The following is a 14,723-nucleotide window of genomic DNA, read 5'->3' as shown; positions in this document are numbered from 1 at the left end:
GAAAGCTGAGACACACACCCCCTCCCATAGTGAAAGGAGGATTAGAAAAACTCTGCTCTCTGCCCAAGGAAGCTTGTCTTTTCCTCAGGCTCTGAGGAGAAAAAGGAAAGATTATGTGGGAGATTTCAATCCCCAATGGGCCGTGTGTGAATGTGGAGACTGATTTAACACTGCAGGATGTGGAAATCCCAAAGTGAAATACCTGAAACTCCCGGGACCAGTGGAAGCAAAACTGAAACCTCCTTGCAGGAATGTTTCCACAGCCCAGAATAGCAGGCAAAAATGAAACCTCCTTGCAGGAATGTTTCCACAGCCCAGTATAGCAGACTGTCACAAGAAGACAGAGAGAGAAAAGGTAAGTGTAAAAAAAAAAAGACATTTTCAAACAAGGAAAGTCTACCATCCAAAAACCTTGGCCAAAGGAGCCACTAAAGATTGTACTTCAGTGCAAAGAAAAATGAACCCAGAAAGAATTTCTTACAATTCCACAATAAAAAGACAACCCAGTTTAAAAATGAGTAAAGAATTGGAAAAGACATTTCTTCAAAGAAGATAAATGAGTGACCAATAAGCATAAGAAAAGATGCTCAACATCATTAGCCATTAGAGAAATGTAAACCAAAATCACAATGAAATACCAATTCATGCTCACTAGGACAGCTACAATTTTAAAAACCGATAGCAGTAAATGTTGGCAAAGGTGTGGAAAATTAGACCCCTTGTACCTTTCAAGTGTGAACGTAAAATAATGCAACCATTTTGGAAAATAGTTTGGCAGTTCCTCAAAATGCTAAACGTATAGTTGTCATGTGACCTCACAACTCCATTCCCAGGTATCTACCTATGAGAACTGAAACATGTTCACATAAAAACTTGTACATGAATATTCATAACAGCACTATTCGTAATAGCCAAAGGTGGAACAACTCAAATGTTCATCAACTGGCGAATGGATAAAGTGTGATGCATCTATACAATGAAATATTATTTAATAATAAAAAAGGAATGAAGTACTGCTACATGCTACAACATGGATGAACCTTGAAAACATTACAGTAAGTGAAAGAAGGCCATCCCAAAACTTGGGAAAATGTCTAAAATCTTTATGGAGGAAATTAGAAACATTTATTCCAGACAAAAATGAAGACTTAAATATTTGGTGGAAATCTCCCACCATATTTTCCTGTAGTAACTAACACTTTAGGCCTTGCTTCCCACTCCTTAAGTGAGTTTTTAGTAGAGAGTTTGTCTGACCTCCATGGGTCCCATTTTCTCTATTGGATGCAGCTAATCTATTAAATTGCTCCAAGCAGTGCAGATTCTCCCTCTCTGTTGTCCCTCTTCACTCTATCTGACCTTAAGTAACAAAGCTGGTTGGAGTGTTTACTTTGCAAGCCCAAACTTTCCCTAAATCCCAAGGTCTCCAAGACTGACTGGGGAAGAGAGTTGAGGAAACCATGTCTTCACAGATCTAAAGCACATTCCCTAACCACTTTTATCAACAATAAAAGCAATACTTTGATCACCATTTATCCATCTCTGCTAGAGCAATTTGGGAGGGAAAGGGGGGAATTATTTAATGATCTCCGAAAACCCCAACACGACATCATCACATTGAAGGCTTACTGTGTGCTGTACCCTATTCTAAGTGTGCTTTGTGAATTAGCATTCTTAAGCCCCACCAAATTCTGAAATAAACACTATTGTTAGCCTTTTTGCATATGAGGAGAGTGGGACACACTGAGTAAATAAAAGGATGTATCACCTCATGAATGGAAAGATCCAATAAAATAAAGAGGTCAGTTCTCTCCCAAATGATCCTGTAAATCCAGTGCAAACTACAGTCAAAACTGCAACAAGTATTTTCACTAAACTTGAAAGTGGATCCTAAAATACACATAGAAGAGGAGAAACAAGAATAAAAAGCAAGAATATTCAAGATTTTGAAGAAGAGTGGGGAGAGGGAGGTTAATCCTTCCAGATACTAAACTTAAGATAAATCAATGTGGTTGGTAGATAAATAGATCATCAATGGAGATTAACAAATCCAGAAACAGAGCCAGTGTCCACGAGAACTTGGAGTGTGACAGAAGAAGCTTCACAAATCAGTGGAGAAAAGGGTATGCTCATCTAATTAGCTGTCCCTATAGAGCAATAAATTAGGCCTCACCTCACAAGAACATAGATTTATTTATTTATTTATTTATTTTTGCTGTGTTGGGTCTTCGTTTCTGTGCGAGGGCTTTCTCTAGTTGTGGCAAGTGGGGGCCACTCTTCATCGCGGTGCGCGGGCCTCTCACTATCGCGGCCTCTCTTCTTGCAGATCAGAGGCTCCAAACGCGCAGGCTCAGTAGTTGTGGCTCACGGGCCTAGTTGCTCCGTGGCATGTGGGATTCCCCCCAGACCAGGGCTCGAACCCGTGTTCCCTGCATTAGCAGACAGATTCTCAACCACTGCGCCACCAGGGAAGCCCAAGAACATGGGTTTAAATCAACACTTATTAAAGGTATATGTATGAAAAATAAAACATTTAAAACTTTTTAAAAATTTTAATACATTAAAATTAAGTGTCTAGACAACAAGAGACACAACATACAAAATTAAGACAAATACTAAGAGAAGATACATCCAATGTAAAGTTCTTAAAATCCAGTAGCCCTAGTATAAATTTCTTAGAACTTTACAAATCAATTTGAAAAACATTATCCTTTTTTTTTCAAATGGGCAAAAGATAACAGCTAGTTCACATAAGAATGATCAATAAATATGTGAAAAGATTCTCATCAGCAATCAAGGAAACACAAAGGAAAAGAATATGGAATGCTATTTCTTACACAAAGGATTGGCAGAAGATCAAAAATCTAATAATATAAACATTGAGGAGTTGGCAGAAAATCAAAAATCTAATAATATAAACATTGAGGGGTATGTGGGGAAGCAAGCACCCTAAGTGTAAATTATAAAATATGGCAATATCTAGTAAAACTGAAAATGTACATATCCTACAAACTAGCAATTCTACTTCTAGGAACTGACCTAGAGGCTCTCTTTCACATTTTCACTGGAAAGCTATACAAGGGTATTCCAGGTAGCATCCTTTATCTTCGGGAAAAACTGGAAGTAATCTAAATGTTCAATGATAGGCCAATAGATTAAAATAAAATTGAAGAATATTTACACCTAAGTGTTCATCAACACAGTGGAACACTATAGAGTCTTAAAATACATAAGATAGTTCTACACGCATGAAGGTGATGAAATCTCAAAAACATTTCAAGATAGATTCATATAAATTTTTACAAACCATGAAACAATGTTATATTTTGTTTATGGATACAAACACACATAGTAAGAGCATGAAAGTATGGAACAATTTCAGGATGGTGATTACTTTTGGGGTTCAGGGAAGGGAATAGGAAAAGGAAGATTTCATCCTTATCTGTCATACTGTTTTATTTCTGCAAAACAATATTTGAAGCAAGAGCAGTGAAGTATCAGCGCACATTAAAACTGGTTAGTGAGTATTTAACTCTTTACTACCGCCAGCAATTTTTGTAATTTTATATGGTTTAATAATTTAAGAAACAAAATATAAGCTTCATTTATTTCTGTGTTCCTCAAATTTTTTCTGTGCTCCTCAAATTTTTCTAAGTCATCAGCTACCTTTACGTCTCCTTAACTACATATGAGAAACATATGCTTTAAAAACTAATAAAAAAGTAACAAACTTCATTTTTATCGATTGTCACTATGATATCAAATATCTATAAAATTGTGAAGAAAACAAAAATATATATACAAATAAAACCTTTCTAGTTGGTTTTGGAGTAGGGAAAATGCCAAAGTAGAGAATTTTCTGCATCTTTATGTGGTGTAGAAATGGACTTGAAGGCTATAAGGAAAAAATCAAGACCATAATTTATTCCCATGAATCCATCTAGAATGCACTGCTTGAATGAAGGAAAAAGTAGCTGTTTACCAATCCAAAAATGGGCAGAGGACCTAAATAGACATTTCTCCAAAGAAGATACACAGATTGCCAACAAACACATGAAAGGATGCTCAACATCACTAATCATTAGAGAAATACAGATCAAAACTACAATGGGGTATCACCTCACACCAGTCAGAATGGCCATCATCAAAAAATCTACAAACAATAAATGCTGGAGAGGGTGTGGAGAAAGGGGAACCCTCTTGCACTGTTGGTGGGAATGTAAATTGGTACAGCCACTATGGAGAACAGTATAGAGGTTCCTCAAAAAGCTAAAAATAGAACTACCATGCGACCCAGCAATCCCACTACTGGGCAAATACCCTGAGAAAAGCATAATTCAAAAAGAGTCATGAACCACAACGGTCACTGCAGCACTATTTAGAATACCTAGGACATGGAATCAACCTAAGTGTCCATCAACAGATGAACAGGTAAAGAAGATGTGACACATATATACAATGGAATATTACTCAGCCATAAAAGGAAACGAAATTGAGTTATTTGTAGTGAGGTGGATGGACCCAGAGTCTGTTACACAGAGTGAAGTAAGTCAGAAAGAGAAAAACAAATATATGCTAACACATATATATGGAATCCAAAAAAAAAAAAATTATTCTGAAGAACATAGGGGCAGGACAGGAATAAAGACGAAGATGTAGAGAATGGACCTGAGGACACGGGGAGGGGGAAGGGTAAACTGAGATGAAGTGAGAGAGTGGCATGGACATATATATACTACCAAATGTAAAGTAGATAGATAGTGGGAAGCAGCCACATAGCACAGGGAGATCAACTTGGTGCTTTGTGACCACCTAGAGGGGTGGGATAGGGAGGGTGGGAGGGAGACGCAAGAGGGAGGAGATATGGGGATATATGTATATGTATAGCTGATCCACTTTGTTATAAAGCAGAAGCTAACACACCATTGTAAAGCAATTATACTCCAATAAAGGTGTTTAAAAAAAAGTGGCTGTTTAGTGCTTAGGGGCTTTTTTAGAGGACTTAAGGGACTTATTAGATGCTTAGATATTTGAAACAGGATAACCAGCTTTCAGGCACAGGTGGGCCTTAATTCCAGTTGGTTTCCTTCTGGTAGGACAAAGTTTCCATATGCCCAGCTTCTAAAATGTTATCTCAATTTTACCTGCAAAAATTAGATTATCCAATTTATGTGTGGGGAGTTAGAGAATTGTCACTTGACTTTGTACATATAGGGTGTGGCTTCTCACAGCCAGGGCCCTTTGGAGACCACAAACACTGAAAAGATTATGGAGTCCTCTCACCCAATTGGTAATTCAAATTTCTATTTTGACACAAGATTTTCATGCATACTGAAATTAAAAGAATCCCTCTCTCCATTTTTGAGTGTGAAATTCTAGAAAACTATGTCAAAGTTAACTTGTTTATTTGTAGAGGGAGGATGCCCTTGCTTTTCTGGTGCTCTGAACACATCATAATCTATGGAGTAGTCCTGCACTGTCTCAGCTATCTGTAAAGCTAAAGGGCTCTTTAAGGCAACCCATTATTTTAAACCTTAGAAGTGACTAGAAAAAGCTACTAGAAGCTGTAAGTTTTCTCACTGGTTTCAGGACTTAGATTCTAGTCTGAAAAAGCAAACACTCTAGTAGTTGAATGAGTAAGTACCACAGGGCTGAAGCCTAATGTTGAGATAGATGTTCATTTACACTCTCCCGTCCTCTGCCACAAAATGAGAATGTAAGACATCAGTGGAATTTGGACCTAAAACCTTATGAATGTGCTACATGAATGCTTTTTGGAAAAGGTATACACTTTAGCTTCAGGACTTCTTTTGTTGTGTTTGACAGAGTGCAATTACTGGAATAAGATTGCCAAAATGCCTTTCCCAACCAATGCTACAGACTTCTGCAAATAAAGGTCATGTAGACATGCTCTTTTAGGTTTCAAAAATAAGGTTAATTGTAACAGTAGGTATAGCTTTAAACCAATTAATTTTAAGCCCATGCAATCTTACCAAAGAGCTTTATATTTTTATAAACTTGTTTCAGCAAACTTATTGAGAGCCGGGTCTATCTATCTGTGACATTCTGCTCAGTGCCCAGTGAGGCGATGGGTAAAATGTCTACTTGTTACATTACAAATCATAAGTCACCTGTTTTCAAGTTATGTAAAGACATTCAAAAGTATATGAGTTAGGGACTTCCCTGGTGGCACAGTGGATAAGACTCTGCACTCCCAATACTGGGGGCCTGGGTTTGATCCCCAGTCAGGGAACTAGATCCCACATGCATGCTGCAACTAAGAGTTCACATGTCACAGCTAAGGAGCTGGCAAGCTGCAACTAAGGGGCCTGCCTGCCACAACTAAGACCCAGCACAACCAAACAAACAAATGAGTAAATACTCTTTTAAAAATAAATAAATAAAAAATTTTAAAAAGTACATGAGTTAAAATTCACATTAATCTAAAAATTTAATTTTTAAAAACACATTCGTGGAACTGTAGTAGGAAATACCACCTGAGACCTTTTTGTAAAAAGTCCTTTTTTTGTGTGATTCTCCAAATCAGTTTAGTAAATCCAAGAACACCACCAATCAATCTGTCAATTAATCAATGTTCTTGAGTCCTTGTTATATGAAAAGAATCATAACAGTTGCTGTGTGGAATTTTTTTTTTTTAAGTATAAAGGGTTTGCCCTTAAGAGATTTATAATTTGGTCAGGAAGAAAAGGCTTAAGTGCATTAAAACATAAATTACCACGTAAGAAAACAACACAAAAGCAGACAAAGGCAATGTATGATCAGTTGTCCAATCTAAATAAATGTGATTCTTTCATAAAAGGAAGAAATCATTGTGGAACAAAATTTGGTATGTGAAAATTTCACTATTTAACCAAGAAATGCTAAAGGACAGGCCAGTCACAGACCAGTTGAGCAAGAGGGCTCCCTTGCTCCAATGTTAAGACCAAACTAGGTCAAAACTATTGGGTATTTACATGTCTTTAAGGTTGTGAACTGAGATTGTAAACAGGGGAAAGATTAGGATAGCAAGCTGAGGTTGGAGAACCAAAATGCTGAGAGCTCCTTGCGCACTTCCTGGGAACCCTTCTGGTCAGCAATTCTGACACATTTGACGTGCTTAATGCGGATGGTTACATTTGCATGTGTTCTCACAAAACGGATAGTATTGTTTTAACTGCAGTTAACTGTATCTCAACCTTAATGATATAGTTCACATACCATACAGTTCACTCATTTAAAGTGGACAGTTCATTGGTTTTTAGTACATTCACAAAGTTGTGCAACCATCAGCACAACAAATTTTACTATATTATCTTCCCACAAAGAAACTCTGTACCCCCTGATGAGTCACTACCTATCTTCCCTCTGCCCAGCCCTTGGCAACCATGAATCTGCTTTCTGTCCCTATGGATTTGCCTCTTCAGGACATCTTGCATACGTGGAATCAGACAATATATGGCCTTTTGTGTCTCACTTCTTCCACTTAGCATAACAAGGTTTATCCATGTTGCAGCACAAATCAGTACATACTTCATTCCTTTTTATGGCTATATAATATTTCACTCTATGAATTTACCATACTTTGTTTTATCCACTCATCAGTTGACTGGATAACATTTGGGCTATTATGAATAATGCTGCTATGAACATTCATGCACAAGTTTTTGTGTGAACATATGTTTTCAATTCTCTTGGGTATAAACCCAAGAATGGAATTGCTGCATCATATGGTATGTCCATCTTTAGCATGTTGAGGAACCACCAAACTTTTTCAAAGTAGCTGCACAATTTTATATTCCCATAAGCAATTTCTCCACAATCTCACCAACACTTGTTATTATTTGTCTTTTTTTAAATTATAACCATCATAGTGGGTGTAAACTGTTATTTCAGTGTGCTTCTGATTTTCATTTCCCTGATAGTTAATGACGTTAGGCATATTTTCGTGTGCTCATTGACCACTTGTATATTCTCCTTGGAGAAATGTCTATTTCAATCTTTTTCCCCCTTTTTAAAATAATTAATTAATTAATTTTTATTTTTGGCTGCATTGGGTGTTCGTTGCTGTGCACGGGCTTTCTCTAGTTGCGGTGAGTAGGGGCTACTCTTCATTGCGGTGCACAGGCTTCTCATTAAGGTGGCTTTTCTTGTTGCAGAGCGTGGGCTCTAGGCATGCAGGCTTCAGCAGTTGTGGCACGTGGGTTCTAGAGCACAGGCTCAGTAGTTGTGGTGCACGGGCTTAGTTGCTTCGCAGCATGTGGGATCTTCCTGGACCAGGGCTCAAACCCATGTCCCCTGCATTGGCAGCCAGATTCTTAACCACTGAGTCACCAGGGAAGTCCTGCGCCTTTTTAAATCAGGTTATCTGTCTTTTTATTATTGAGTTGGAAGAATTCTTCATATGTATTCTAGATACAAGTTCTTTATCAGGGTTGTGTTTTCAATTTCTTAATAGTGTCCTACGAAACACAAAAGTTTTTCATTTTGATGAAGTCCACTTTGTCTATTTTTCTTTTGTCTCTTGTGCTTTTGGTGTCACATCTAAGAAATGATTATGAAACACAGGTCACAAAGATTTACCTCTCTGTTTTCTTCCAAAAGTTTTATAAGTTTAGCTCTTAACATTTGGCCCTTTGATCCAATTTGAGTTAATTTTTGTATATGCTATGAGGTAGGGATTCCATTTCATTCTTTTGCTTATGGTTATCTCATCCCAGAATCATTTGTTGAAAATACTATTCTTTCCCCATTTAATTTTCTTAGCACTCTTGTCAAAAATCAACTGACTAAATACGTGAGGGTTTATTTCTGGATTCTCAATACATTCTATTGATCTAGATGCCTGTCCTTATGCTAGTACCTCAATGTTTTTGGGGGTTTTTTGGGGGTTTTTGGGGGGTTTCTCAATACATTCTATTGATCTAGATGCCTGTCCTTATGCTAGTACCTCAATGTTTTTTGGGGGTTTTTTGGGGTTTTTTTTTGGTTTTTTTTGTGGTACGCGGGCCTCTCACTGTTGTGGCCTCTCTGGTAGTGGAGCACAGGCTCCGGACGCGCAGGCTCAGCGGCTATGGCTCACGGGCCTAGCCGCTCTGCAGCATGTGGGATCTTCTCGGACCGGGGCATGAACCCGTGTCCCCTGCATTGTCAGGCGGACTCTCAACCACTGCGCCACCAGGGAAGCCCTCAATGTTTTGATTACTGTTGCTTTTTAAACTGTTTTGAAATGTTTGACTCTTCCAATTTTGTTATTTTTCAAGACTGCATATATTTTTTTATTTATAAAATATTTCATTTTTTATCCACATATCCCTTTTATAGTTGATTTTGAAACAAAGTCCTAGTGATAATTTACATAAAATCTGTCTTTTCCTCTTTGTGGAGGTGTCCTGTCATTCTCTTCTTTAGGTTGATGTTAAACATCAAGGCTCCTCTTGCTGGAACTGACTGAGGCAAAGCTCCCGAAAAAAAGCCTTCTATGACGGTGGCAGTTCTTCCTTCTTCCTCAAAGTTCCTTCTTAAACCAGATCTTGTTTCTTTGCATTGTTTTCTTAAACTCTTGAGACCTTCAGGACAATTGCTCTATCTCTGATAATTGCAGTTGAACTGCCCAAACTGAAACTGAGTGAGTGAATGCCTTAATAATAGGCTTTTTAACCACACTATAAACTTCTTTGCTTTATACCTCTTTCAAATGCCCTCTTGGTTCCACATAGCTAGGGATATAATAGATTCTCTATAAACAATCCAAATAATCCATGGTTAATTGATGATGTTAGGCGAAAAAACGCCAGCTTTAAATGTTGATAGCAGTTAGTGAAAAGAAATCCAAATCTATAATTTCTAAATTTCTTTACCTGTAACTACTTCATATATGTTGTTTTATATAGAAGTATAATAACTAACACTTATGTAGTACTCTCTGTGTTCCAGGCACTATTTAAGTGTTTTTCCTATTTTAACTCATTCACTCCTCTCACTGATACCACAAGTTTGGTATTACTATTAGTCCCATCTTACAGATGAGGAAAACAATGTATATGGAGATTAAGTAATTTGTTCAAGATTACATGACTATTAAGTTGCAGAGTCAAGTTCAAACCTGGACAGTCTTGCTCCAAAGTTTGTGTGTGTGTGTGTGTGTGTCAGTTGCCTGTTTATATCAACATGGTATGATACCATTATGTGGCAGAGGTAATTAGAGAATAGCATGCCATACCATAATGTACAGTGTGGTTCAGAGAGAGAATGTAAAAGGGATCAGAGAAGAGAGAGGTCCTTATGCATAGAAATGACTGGAAAAGAATTTCCTAAGTAGAGAAGATATGAGCAGGCCTTAGGTCCATTTGCTCTAAGTCAATTTACCAAATGATCAATTTGCCAAATGACAAATTAGCTAAAATGTGTCAGAAAATTCATTGCAGCTATGGTACTACAAGAGCCATCCACATGGCCAAGAGCAGAAAGGGACAGAGCTATCTAAGTTGCAAGATTGATAACCAAAATTGATAGTCATTTGACAAGTCTAACAAGTCTCTATCTACAGAATTATGGCACAGCTTTAAGGAAGCTGAAATGTGGGAAAAGTCCCCATTAAGGCAATGCATTGATGATTCAGCACATTAATCATTTGTGGAACTGATTTTTGGTGAACTGGCTTGTGGCAAATTCACTGTCAATGAGTTGATTTTTGCTGTATGTGCCTGATTCAGCATCTAGAACTGTAACGTATAAACGTTGGTTTGATCCTACAATCCCCAACCTGATGACCTTGAATCCTTTTTTACTGTAACCTACAATAAGGAATACACTTTACAGTGTGACCACACACACACACACACACACACACACACACACAAGATTCACATTGCCCTTACCTCAGGCAATGCACTCTGGTATTTTCTATTCTATTCTATTTCTTTTTTTCCCCAATACTGATTACAACCCAATAACACGATTTCATCATCACTCAGTTGGTTATGACCTGCAGTTTAGAAAACCTCCTAACAGAAAACCTGTTGTAACTTTGAATATACAGTACAAGGCTAACAGTCCTATAGCACCAAACTAACATGGGTAATACTATTTTGGAGATAATAATGGATATAATCCCAACTCAGTGTTTCAGGATACAGTTCTCCACTTACAATGAAACCGGGAACATTCTGTCTACTCTAAATCCTGCTGTGGGGCTGTAGGGAGATCTTGCAGATCCAAATAGCTTGTATGGCTGCCATGGCCTGGTGGGTAGATGTAGAGCTAGTTAAGGGGCTGGGAGGCATATGCCTTGACCACCAGATGCCTCACTAGTGGGGCCATTTTTTTCCCTCTACCAAACCTGCAAGTCTCACTTTCCACTGCTAGAACTTGCTATCTGGTGCCCATAGAAATTGCTCTTTCCCTTGTTCCACTAATAAACCAAAGAGCATCTTTCAAGTCTTGGAATCAAGCCATCAATCCTTCGAGATTTTCTAGGGGGATATAGTGCTGGTGATAAGAAGGTAGAGATGGGATGGGAGTTTTATGCTGTGTTTGCCTCATGCCTTTCTTTTTCCCTTGGGCCATGTAGGAACGACAGAATTGCACATAGATTCTTGTGGTGGGTAGTCAAGTACAGTAACATTGATTCATCATCATTTCAAGAAAAACCAGACTTGGGCGGGTCTGACTGGGCTTTCAGATCGTCTGGCTAAAATCACTATTTTATGACATTATTTCTAATTCAGTGACATATATTAGAGGGAACAATAATTTTAATAAGTACGCCATGTGCTATTTTATAATGTCCTTTCATTTAGCCACGCATTTAAACAAGTTAGATGCTGATTATACTTCAAGTGTAAAATGCTGAAGGCCTATTCTGCTCTTTTGAGTCCAATTAAAATTTTAATTACTTGGTAAAGTGAAGCACTTCAGGAAGGAGAGGTGACATTTCACCCAAAGATTTTTCTAAAGTTAAGGGTTGAAAAACAATATTTTTATGTGCTATTGTTCACTGATGACCAACCAGTGCTTTTCTTATGAGCTCATTTTGTTCAATTTTAACTCTCTCCATTTGTTCATCTCCACTGGATTTGTATCAACGCTACTGAATGCTAATAGAAAATATTCGAGTCAAAGACAAAGAATAAGGAAAATATCTGGGATTTGCAAATCTCTGGGATTACATCCTTTGCAGCTGGAACTTCCCATATTGGCGTCAACCCAAACTTAATTTAGAGAGAAAATTTGATTAGCATCCCTTCAGTTATGAGGATTTTATAAAGCAAAATGTTTTCTTGCCACTTTTGTTAGATTTTTTTCCTTCTTCATCCACGTATCTTTAGAAGAAGAAGGAGAAAAAAGAGCTGCCCTTTGAAACAGACTTAAGAAGATGAATGTGGGGACCCCCCGGTGGTCCAGGGGTAAGACTCCGTGCTCCCAATGCAGGGGGCCTGGGTTTGATCCCTAGTCGGGAAACTAGATCCCACACGCATACCGCAACTAAGACTTTGCATGCCGCAACTGAGTCCACATGTTGCAACTAAGAAGCCCGCACGCTGCAACTAAAAAAAAGATCCCACATGCTGCAAGAAAGACGCGGCACAGCCAAAATAAATAAATAAATAATATAAATAAATAAGGAAAATGTGAAGTACTCAATTTGCAAAACTGAGAAAATACAAAGCTGAGAGTATTACATTGGCATTTGAGTATCTCGAATGCCTACTGTGCGTGTTGGATGATCCTAGTGAATGCATGTGAATCTGTTGTGCAACTCCGGTCCCATGTTCTCTGGTGTGGCCCTGCTACCTCTGTGAATTAAAGTATAATGCTAATGAGGTGACATGGCAGGCATGGTCCCTGTTTGAGTTACTCAGCATCATTCAGAGAAATTTTACTTTTATCACCAGCTAAACTTCTAACTCCAGTGAACTGCTGGGACATTTTGTGCTACTGCTGACAATAGCACTGGCCGAGGACTGTGAGTGATAACGCCATCGATACTCAAGAAATCTTCAAGTGCCTGGTACCTCATAGGCACTCGATAAATATTTGTTGACTGATTAAGTGGTGCCTGATTGTTATACGAAGAATACATTTATTCTTCCTGGAAGCAGTGACGTAGAGTGGGAAGAATACCAAATATAGGATAAGCAGCCTATCCTGCCTATTTGCCAGCTTAGTAATTTGGGGCAGCATAAAAAAAAAAAAATCTCCCTGAGGCCCCATTTCCAAGTCTGTAAAATGAGAGGAAGAACTCTGTCTCGAAAAAGAGTTGTGGGAGAATTAAATGGGGTGACAGAATGCAAAAACACCTGACACACAGGGGGGAACCTCAGTAAATGCTGGTTGAATCAAATCCCAAATTACTCATTCTCATGAATGAATTTGTCCCTAATTTTAGTCTTTCCACCAATAATTTTTATCTATATATTTATTTTGTTCTCTGCGTTATTTAGTATTCCTCCTCCCTTAAAAATAATCAACTCATTTTTGGCAAAGTACAGATGCAGGCAAAAATAATAAAAATATTAAATATTACAATGTCAATAAAAAAAGATTAAGACCTTCTTTGAGATATTAGTCAGCTCACAGAGCAGGCTCCTAAGTGTACATTAGTAAGGGAAGCAATGAATCCAACAGTAAATTCCCTGGGTAAAAACAACTGTGCTCTTCACAGAGAACCCAACTGATTGTAATTTTATGCCATCCTCTCATCAAGGATGGCCTCTTGGCAGTTACCTAAGCTGGCATTATTATTAGGTTAATATGAAAATTTATGACAGATGCTGAGATACTTCCCTTCAAATAAAATGAAAATAGCGTCCAAGGAAGAAGAAAGACATACATGTGAAGGGGCCAAAAATCAGCTGAGTTAGAAAGGGGCCACTCTGAAGCTATGCTCTACCTAATAGGAGACTGACAGCTCCAGTCTGTGACAGGCCAGACTTCTTGGGAGCTGCCTCTTCTCTTCCAGACCAGACGAGATGATAATCAGTAACTGTCACATGAATAGGCAGAGCTGGGCCTGGGCCTGAAACTGCAGTGAGGAACACCAGTTCCAGCCAACAAACCTGCAAAGCAGCTGGGAAATAGGAAAATGCAAATGTCCTGGGTCTCCTCAGCCTTCAACGCAGAATCTAAGTACCACCCAACATACAGTCGGCTGTTTCGGGAACATAAAGAATTTCTTTTAGGGACTTCCCTGGTGACACAGTGGTTAAGAATCTGCCTGCCAATGCAGGGGACACAGGTTCAAGCCCTGGTGCAAGAAGATCCCACATGCCATGAAGCAAGTAAGCGTGTGCGCACAACTACTGAGCCTGTGCTCTAGAGCCTGTGAGCCGCAACTACCGAGCCCACGCGCCTAGAGCTCATGTTCCGCAACAAGAGAAACCACTTCAGTGAGAAGCCCACGCACCACAACGAGGAGTAGTCCCTGCTCGCCACAACTAGAGAAGACCTGCGCACAGCAATGAAGACCCAACACAGCCAAAAATAAATAAATAAATAAATTTATTTTAAAAAAAGAAAAGAATTACTTTTAGGAAAAGACGGCAATTTAAAATTGGCTTTGAAATGTCCTTAATTTCAGAAGCTTTTGATTTCCAACGATATTCCCATATAATTTTCATCCCTGCAAATTTTAGTGTTTGAAAAATTAAAAAAACCTAAATCTTCTTGGAATTAGTTCAATTTACTTTGTCAGTATTTATTTCTAAAGAAGGAGATGACTCTTTTAA

At 38.3% G+C, this 14,723-nt stretch overlaps 1 protein-coding gene across 1 annotated transcript in view; it reads left to right on the top strand.

The window, feature by feature from the left end:
• The first annotated feature begins 282 nt into the window (after positions 1–282).
• MAP3K1 (mitogen-activated protein kinase kinase kinase 1) overlaps positions 283–14,723 on the top strand; it is a 104,934-nt gene continuing 90,493 nt past the window's right edge. Inside the window, exon 1 of the mRNA XM_024765376.1 lies at positions 283–355. Coding sequence (XP_024621144.1) covers positions 283–355 — 73 coding nt within the window. The remainder of the gene's footprint in view (positions 356–14,723) is intronic.

Source organism: Neophocaena asiaeorientalis, unplaced genomic scaffold (assembly GCF_003031525.2).
Source record: "Neophocaena asiaeorientalis asiaeorientalis breed wild unplaced genomic scaffold, Neophocaena_asiaeorientalis_V1.1 scaffold198, whole genome shotgun sequence".
In the NCBI taxonomy this organism is placed as follows: Eukaryota; Metazoa; Chordata; class Mammalia; order Artiodactyla; family Phocoenidae; genus Neophocaena; species Neophocaena asiaeorientalis.
This window is presented reverse-complemented; position numbering and strand designations above follow the sequence as displayed.